The sequence below is a fragment of the Somniosus microcephalus genome, chromosome 15, assembly GCF_052327205.1.
Source record: "Somniosus microcephalus isolate GS21.2 chromosome 15, FLI_Smic_1.0, whole genome shotgun sequence".
Classification (NCBI taxonomy): domain Eukaryota; kingdom Metazoa; phylum Chordata; class Chondrichthyes; order Squaliformes; family Somniosidae; genus Somniosus; species Somniosus microcephalus.
Window position 1 is genome coordinate 32,090,148 of NC_141001.1, and position 8,732 is coordinate 32,098,879.

General features: G+C 48.2%; 1 protein-coding gene across 2 annotated transcripts in view; it reads left to right on the plus strand.

Moving 5' to 3' along the window:
• LOC147106611 (N-acetyl-beta-glucosaminyl-glycoprotein 4-beta-N-acetylgalactosaminyltransferase 1-like) overlaps positions 1–4,627 on the plus strand; it is a 950,756-nt gene extending 946,129 nt beyond the window's left edge. For both annotated transcript variants that reach the window (XM_086007621.1, XM_086007623.1), the window contains exon 20: positions 2,644–4,627. In XM_086007621.1, coding sequence (XP_085863747.1) covers positions 2,644–2,770 — 127 coding nt within the window. In that variant the 3' untranslated portion in view covers positions 2,771–4,627. The remainder of the gene's footprint in view (positions 1–2,643) is intronic.
• Positions 4,628–8,732: the final 4,105 nt, after the last annotated feature.

Here is an 8,732-nt window from a genome sequence, read left to right on the forward strand (position 1 = left end):
TAACGATTTGGAGGAGGGGACCGAGTGTAACATATCAAAGTTTGCAGATGATACTAAGATGGGAGGGAAAGTAGTGAGTGAGGAGGACATAAAAAACCTGCAAGGGGACATAGATAGGCTAAGTAAGTGGGCAGAGATTTGGCAGATGGAATACAATACTGGAAAGTGTGAGGTTATGCACTTTGGCAGGAAAAATCGTAGAGCAAGTTATTATCTTAATGGCAAGAAACTGGAAAGTACTGAAGTACAAAGGGATCTGGGGGTCCTGGTGCATGAAACTCAAAAGGTTAGTATGCAGGTGCAGCAAGTGATTAAGAAGGCCAATGGAATGTTGGCTTTCATTGCTAGGGGGATAGAATATAAAAATAGGGAGGTATTGCTTCAGTTGTACAAGGTATTGGTGAGACCGCACTTGGAATACTGCATACAGTTTTGGTGTCCATACTTAAGAAAAGACATACTTGCTCTCGAGTCAGTACAAAGAAGGTTCACTCGGTTAATCCCGGGGATGAGGGGATGGACATATGAGGAGAGGTTGAGTAGATTGGGACTCTACTCATTGGAGTTCAGAAGAATGAGAGACGATCTTATTGAAACATATAAGATTGTGAAGGGGTTGGATCGGGTGGATGCGGGGAGGATGTTCCCGATGATGGGTGAAACTAGAACTAGGGGGCATAGTCTTAGAATAAGGGGCTGCTCTTTCAAAACTGAGATGAGGAGGAACTACTTCACTCAGAGGGTGGTAGGTCCATGGAATATGCTGCCCCAAAAAGCTGTAGAAGCTACATCATTACATAAATTTAAAACAGAAATAGACAGTTTCCTAGAAGTAAAGGGAATTAAGGGTTACGGGGAGCGGGCAGGAATTTGGACATGAGTCTAGGTTCGGATCGGACATGGCCCTGTGGGTAGCAGAGCGGGCCCAGGGGCCGTGTAGCCTGATCCTGCTCCTATTTCGTGTGTCTAATTCTGTTAGATTCAGGAGATGGTTCTGTGATAGTAGATTGGCGGTTAGGATCAGATCAGCCATGATCTTATTGAATGGCGGAGCAGGCTCGAGGGGCCGATTGGCCTACTCCTGCTCCTATTTCTTATGTTCTTATGTTCTTATGGGAGAGATAGGGGGAGAGAGAGGGGGAGGGGGAGAGGGGGAAAGAGAGAGGGGGAGGGGGAGAGAGAGAGAGGGGAGAGGGGAGGGGGAGAGGGGAGGGAGAGAGAGATGGGGCGGGAGAGAGAGAGAGAGGGGAGGGAGAGAGAGAGGGGAGGGAGAGAGAGAGGGGGGGAGAGAGAGGGGAGAGAGAGGGGAGGGGGAGAGAGAGAGTGAGAGAGAGGGGGAGAGGGAGGGAGAGAGGGAGAGAGAGGGAGGTAGAGTGAGAGAGAGAAGGGGGAGAGGGAGAGGGAGACGGGGAGAGGGAGAGAGAGAGGGGGCGAGCGAGAGAGAGAGAGGGAGAGAGATGGGGAGGGAGAGAGAGAGAGGGAGAGAGAGAGAGAGAGAGGTGGGATGGAGAGAGAGGGAGAGGGAGAGGGAGAGAGAGAGAGGGGGGGAGAGAGAGAGGGGGAGAGAGGGAGAGAGTGAGAGAGAGAGAGGGGGTGAGGGAGGGAGAGAGGGAGAGAGGGAGAGGGGAGAGAGAGGGGGGAGAGAGAGAGAGAGTGAGAGAGAGAGAGGGGGTGAGGGAGGGAGAGAGGGAGAGAGTGAGAGGGAGAGAGATGGGGAGGGAGAGAGGGGAGAGAGAGGGGGGAGAGAGAGAGAGGGGGGGAGAGAGAGAGGGGGGGTGAGGGAGGGAGAGAGGGAGAGGGGAGAGAGAGGGGGGAGAGAGAGAGGGGGGGAGAGAGAGAGGGGGTGAGGGAGGGAGAGAGGGAGAGGGGAGAGAGAGGGGGGAGAGAGAGAGTGAGAGAGAGAGAGGGGGGGAGAGAGAGAGGGGGGGTGAGGGAGGGAGAGAGGGAGAGAGGGAGAGGGGAGAGAGAGGGGGGAGAGAGAGAGAGAGGGGGAAGAGAGAGAGAGGGGGTGAGGGAGGGAGAGAGGGAGAGAGGGAGGGGGAGAGAGAGGGGGGAGAGAGAGAGAGGGGGAGAGAGGGAGAGAGTGAGAGGGGGTGAGGGAGGGAGAGAGGGAGAGGGGAGAGAGAGAGAGAGTGCGTCTGCATTGGTTCAGGGAGAGACAGCAGGTCAATCATAGAAAGCAGGGAACAACAGTGACTCAAAGAGAGTGGCAGTCGAGGTGTGATACGGAGAGTGAGTGCGACAGCAGTGATGTAAAGAAAGTGAGCGACAGTGGAGATGTGAGCCTAAGAGTCGGGCAGCGGTGGAACCTGAATGTCAGAGCAGTGGGAGCGGAGAGCACAAGCAGTGGTTCAGAGGAAGGAGAGTCTGAGTAGACACACCACCAAATGGAAGAAAGCCAGAGAGTATAGTTTAAAGATAGCGGAGAGGGGTGGGCAGGCTAGTCTGAGCAAGATAGGGCATTTTCAAGTGAAGTTATGTATAGGACATTTTAGGAAGCAATTTCATTGGTGACTTAAAAGAATTTTATTTTTTAAATGCACTGAGAGTAGGCATCGCCCATTCATTGACTGCAAGTCAGCATCAGCACTGCCAATTCATTCTGAATAATTTTTGAAAGCCTCTTTTCTTTTGGTCTCCCAGGGTTCTTCAGAGTGGCCTTGAGGTAGAACGATTGCGCCTCAGGAACTTCTACCATTATTTTCATTCCAAGCGAGGGATGTGGGATTCTCAGGCCAAGAAAACAACAAAAGGACCGAACGAGGGTTGAAACTTTCTCTGTGCACTTTGGAAAAAAAACATAAACCAGCAGACGCATGCTCCCCAGGCAATCTAGCCGATTACCGAGCCACATGGGGAGGATCTCTTTTGAAGAAGCGTTTATCACATTCTAACCACAAAGACACTTTTCTCTCTAAATCCAATTTATTTTTTCTCTCATCTGCATTTCCAAAAGTCTTGTTTTTTAGCTGCTGATTAGTGCACGACTATGAAAGAACTTGATGGAAGCCAGGAAGAAGAGGCAAGGACCTTGAGTCTGAATATTGGAATCTTTTCTGATTGAGACATTCTGGTCATAGTAACCATGTACCCCCTTAGACATCATGGCATCCCTCCTCGCCACGAGACCTTAGAGCTTGTAGGCATCTGCTTGGCCCAGCTATGTGACCCATTCAATTGCTGCTGTTCTTTCTCATTGTTTACAATTGTCATAGTCTTTGTATGTTCTGTATCTATCAGTAATATTAATTTTTCCCCCAAGATTTTAATTTGGCATACAGTATATTGGATTAAGATTATACATAGCTGGGGATCTCTGAGCATATGGTGTCCCTCTCCAGCCCAAGAAAACCAACACTGGCCTTTGAGCGTAAGCTCACCAAAAAAAACACAACACACACGTGTTTCTACTTCTTGGACCAAACTTACTGGAAATATTCACTCAAGGAACAGTGAGACAAACTGTCCCGGGCTTTCTGGAGCCGGTTCGAATGCACTGCCCCTTGATTTAAGCGGACGCTATACTTCAAAGGCAGTAAAGCTGGCCACTTCAAGTCTGACCTAATGAAGCCTTATTCTGAGGGACGGCCTGGTCTGGAGAGAGATCACCATTGTAGTTATTACAAAAAGTGCAGTCTAGAAATGGCACTGAAACGTCAGCCCCAACAAGGACACAGATACATGCTGCTGAAAGCATGTATTGGGGAATCACACCCATTGAGCTGTTATCTGCTGTGACATGTAAAGAAAGACTGAACTCAAAGGAAGACTGATGCCAAGGACTTTTGTCAAAAGCTGGATCAGTTCTGCAAGGTGACTTTGAAGACAGAGCTGCAGATTCCTCCGCGACACGTCCCCTCACGTGACAATGATCAAGCTTACGGAAAGCAACTTTGTCTTATATTTTTTCTTACTTTGAAAGTCAGCCCTTGAGTGGGGGGAGGGGAGGTTGAGTTTTTCAGAACTAATTTATGAAACTGAATTTTAATTCCTAATATTTAAAACTGAACCATTGAGACTAAATCAGTAATGTTACACTAGTTGTATTGAGAATTGGTGAAACCTTTTAGGATGTTCTTAGAATGATGTGCTCTGAATTTATAAAATGGAAATTGAGTTTTAACCCATGATGCTAGGTAGGAATGTTGCTGTTTGATATTATCATCAGGAGGCTTTATTGTTTACAAAAATACTCCAGGAAACAGAATTAGCTTTTTTATGAAGTATTCTAGATGAAGAATCTTTTTAAAAATGTTATTTATTCAGGTGACAGCCCGCCCCCCCCTCCGCCACCCGATTGAATTAATAAAATGTTTGAAATGATTTCTCCTGTCTCAGGAGAATAATCAGTGATAAACTGCGACTGGGTTACATAATGACTATGCTGAATCTGAAAACTTCCTTTCATTTTAGTCTTTATGTTTTAAAATGGCTGACAGGTAGACTAAGAAATATTATTGGGCTTCCCCACTGGCTTAGTTGATATGCACCAACCAGGCCAAGATGGTCCTAGGTGCTGATTATAGTTGGGTGTTGGTAGAGCACTAAAATTGGCTTCAGTTGGGTGGTCTGTGTATGTGGAACTAGTTTTGAATAAAACTGAAAAGAAAACATTCCTTTTACAAAATCACTGTTTCTGTCTTCATTCCAATTCAGAGCGCCATTTCATCAGGATATGGTCTCAATTCCTGATCCTGTGCATCTGTCAGGTACTTACCAAAAATAGCATTATCTCCAAGACTAGGCTCAAAAATCCATTGGCTGAAGTCTGGTCGTTGGCCACGATCCAAAGGATTCCTCTGAACTACTGCCAGTGTCTGACAAGTCCAGTGTTATCCAACAAACCTGCGAGGGAGGACATTCCCCGAGATCTGGAGAGTGCATTATGCTGAGCTGGTGTCTGACCCAAGAGGCAGGACTCATCTGCCCCAGGGCTGGAAAAGCTGCTGGTACGTGCTGCATATATAGAAGGTTCTAGAGGGGATCTCAAAGTATTAATTGGAGGTTACAGGGTGCACGTGTCCCAAATGCTGATTCATATTCGTACCCAAGGTCCTTGTGGATGCCAACTTCAGCCTGAGCAACAGTCCTTCAGCGCGTTGACGTTGTGGTGTATACACCGGTTTTTGTTTCATGGTTCAGGATCCCTAAGGATGCAGCAGGCTTCCTTCCGGCCTATGTGCAAGATCAAGTGGTGAGGTGAATTTGTTGCACAAAAAAAAAGCAAGGACTCCGGCCTACACTGACAGGTCACTGAGCGTCCTGGAGGGTGAGTCAGCGTCACAGTGGGCCTGCCTCATTGCAAAGCCCATCACATTAGGACCCAGTTTAAGCAGTTAGTGACGAACAGGCCCGATACATTCAACATTGCTATGTAGGTCCTTCCACCATGCTTAAAGCAGAAGTCTCGGTGTAGCTGAGGAGGAAACTCTGAGACTTGGGACAACAGTGGCTGGAAGATTGTACCCAGTCGTTAGGTATGAGAACATATGCTCATTTACCCAGGACTTAGCACTTAACGTCATTGGGTTAAGGAGATGCAAGAAGCTACTGCTGAAAGTCTGCACCTCCAACTGGTGGAACCACCATTTGATAAGGTCCATGCTGTGATTATCAGTGCACTCACATATTTTATGGTGAGTCGTACTACTCGGCACGGCACTCGTGAAGAGCTCCTGTTACCTGTTGTCCATCTGCTCAGGGCTCAAACCCACACTTTGTCAGTTATGTATTGACCAATTGGTGACCATCCTCCTTGGGGAAAGGTAAGAGGCATCTCCTTGGGGTTAAGGGGGCTCTGAGATGACATGTTTGCGAATGTAAATTCAGAACCAAGTCAACCCTCTGTGTCATACTCGGTGCTCTGATACCTGTGCACGCAGGTCTGTAGTACTCCAGGGTACTCTTGACGATTGACCAGCCAGTCTAGCCAACTAATGAAAGCTGGAGAGGTAGATCTGTCACTGGGAGCTGGGATTTTTTTCCACTTGGCTCCAGTTAACCCTGCAAACCTTACAGATAGAGTGGCGCTGCCTGGAAGCAGTGGGAGGTTTACCAGTGGCCTGTGCTGGTAAATGTTGTTTTAGCTGGTTAAATACCAGTAGTGCCCCTGCATGTAGCCGTGGGTCCCTAGGTCTTGGCTCTGCCAACTTGTACCCAAGCTCTCCAGACTGAGGTAAGTGGTGTGTATCCCTACAGGAGAGAGTGAGGATTCCATACCAAACAGGTTGGTTTTAACCCTACTCACCTGGCAGAAACCAGGCAGATGTGTTGTCACCCACTTCGAACTCGACCCTTACCCGCCTCATGAAGTTATGCAAATTGGGCCCTATTATGTCAGTAGGAACCCTAATGGCATTTTAACGGGGATCTGAGCAGGGAAGCTGCCTTGACTTTCCCGCCAGGGTGAAGCAGGTCGGCATGTGCTGGGAAGGACGAAGAGAAGCCTCTAGGTAAGCCAAACAATTTCCTTTGTGGGGCCAGGAGGAGCAGGGGTGCGGATCCCAGGAGGTGGCAGAGAGTGTGCCTGTTGTAACCCCAAAGGAAAATCTGCCCCCTCCCCCGTGATGAGTTTCTGTTGTTTAGGATAAATCCGCAGCCCTTTGGTGACACCCTCTGTAGGGATGGGCTCAGCTTCTATATGTATCCTGATGACACCCAGCCCAACCTCTCTGCCACCACACTTGATTTCATAGTCACCACTGTGCTTGTCTGATATCAAGTTGTGGATCAGTCAGAACTTTCTTCAATTTAACATCACTGAGGACAAAGGTCAAAGCCGTCCTGTTCAGCTCCCACCCCAAAAAAATTAGACCACAATTTTACCCACTCCCCTCCTCCATCTGCTCATTCAGGCTAAATTCAATGGCATGCAGCCTTGGTGCTCTGTTTGATCCTGAGCTGAATTTTTAAAAATTTGTTCATGGGATGTGGACGTTGCTGGCAAGGCCAGCATTTATTGCCCATCCCTAGTTGCCCTTGGGAAGATGGTGGTGAGACACCTTCTTGAACCGCTGCAGTCCATGTGGTCAAGTTTCTCCCACAGTGTTGTTAGGGAGGGAGTTCCAGGATTTTGACCCAGCGGCGATATACTTCTAAGTCAGGGTGGTGTGTGACTTGGAGGGTTCTTGGAGGTGGTGGTGTTCCCATGTGCCTGCTGACCTTGTCCTTCTAGGTGGAAGAGGTTGTGGGTTTGGGAGGTGCTGCCGAAGAAACCTTGGCGAGTTGCTGCACTGCATCTTGTACAGCCATCTTGTACAGTCACTGCAGCAACGGTGCGTCAGTGGTGGAGGGAGTGAATGTTTAAGGTGGTGGATGAGGTGCCAATCAAGCAGGCTGCTTTGTCCTGGATGGTGTCGAGCTTCTTGAGTGTTGTTCGAGCTGCACTCATCCAGGCAATAGTATCCAGATATTCCATCACACTCCTGACTTGTGCCTTGTCGATGGTGGAAAGGTTTTGGGGATTAAGGAGGTGAGACACTCGTCGCAGAATACCCAGCCTCTGACCTGCTCTTGTAGCCACAGTATTTATGTGGCTGGTCCAGTTAAGTTTCTGGTCAATGGTTACTACCAGGATGTTGATGGTGAGGGATTTGGCGATGGTAATGCTGTTGAATGTCAAGGAACTTTGCTGATGATTGAGAATAGACTGATGAGACGGTAATTGGCCGGATTGGATTTGTCCTGTTTTTTTGTGGACAGGACATACGTAGGCAGTTTTCCACATTGTCGGGTAGATGCCAGTGCTGTAGCTGTACTGGAACAGCTTGGCTAGAATCCAAACCCCGTATCCTTTCCATCACCAAGACCACCTCCATAGCACTGCCCACTTCTGCCCTTACCTCCCCCACTACTGCTGAAACCCTCGTCCACATCGTTGTCACTTCCAGGACTTCCCTAGCATAAACTCCAACTCATCCAAAACTCCGTTGCCCACATCAGACCTTGCACTAAGTCCTGCTCACCTATTAATCCCAGAATCATTGGCGTCCAACGTCTCCCTGTCCCCAACATGTTACATTAGAAACCTCGTCCACCAATCTCTGAATGGCCTAGCTCCTCCCTACCTCTGCAGTCTCTTCCAGCCCTATATCCCAGCGTTACACCTCCATTCTTCCAACTCTGACCTCCTTTGCATCCACCCTATCCCTCCATTCCACCGTCAGATTTTGAACCCAAGTCCCAGAGCTGAAATGCCAGTGTCTCCAATAATTATCCAATGTCTTTAGTTTTTATGTTGACTTAGAATTTTTATAATACCATGGAGAATTCACTATTTTAATTGTCAAAATGGACGAGTGACATTTGTTACTCACCATCCTCCTTGGGGAAGGTAAGAGGCATCTCCTTAGGGTTGTGGGGACTCTGAGATGACATGTCTGTGAATGTAAATTGAGAAGCAAGTCAACCCTCTGTGTCAAACTCGGTGCTCTGATACCTGGGCACAGCTGGCTTATTTTAAGCCTTTTTTAAATTATTAATTCTCGGGATATGGGCATCGCTGTCGAGGCCGGCATTTGTTACCCATCCCTAGTTGCCCTGAGAAGGTGACGGTGAGATTTCTTCTCGAACTGTTGATAGCGGTTTGATACAACTGAGTGGCTCATTAGGTCACTGCAAAGGGCAGTTAAGAGTCAACCACCTTGGTGTGGGATTGGCGTCACATATAGGCCAGACCAGGTGTGGCCAGCATGTTTCCTTCCCGAAAGGACATTAGTTAACCAGCTGGGTTT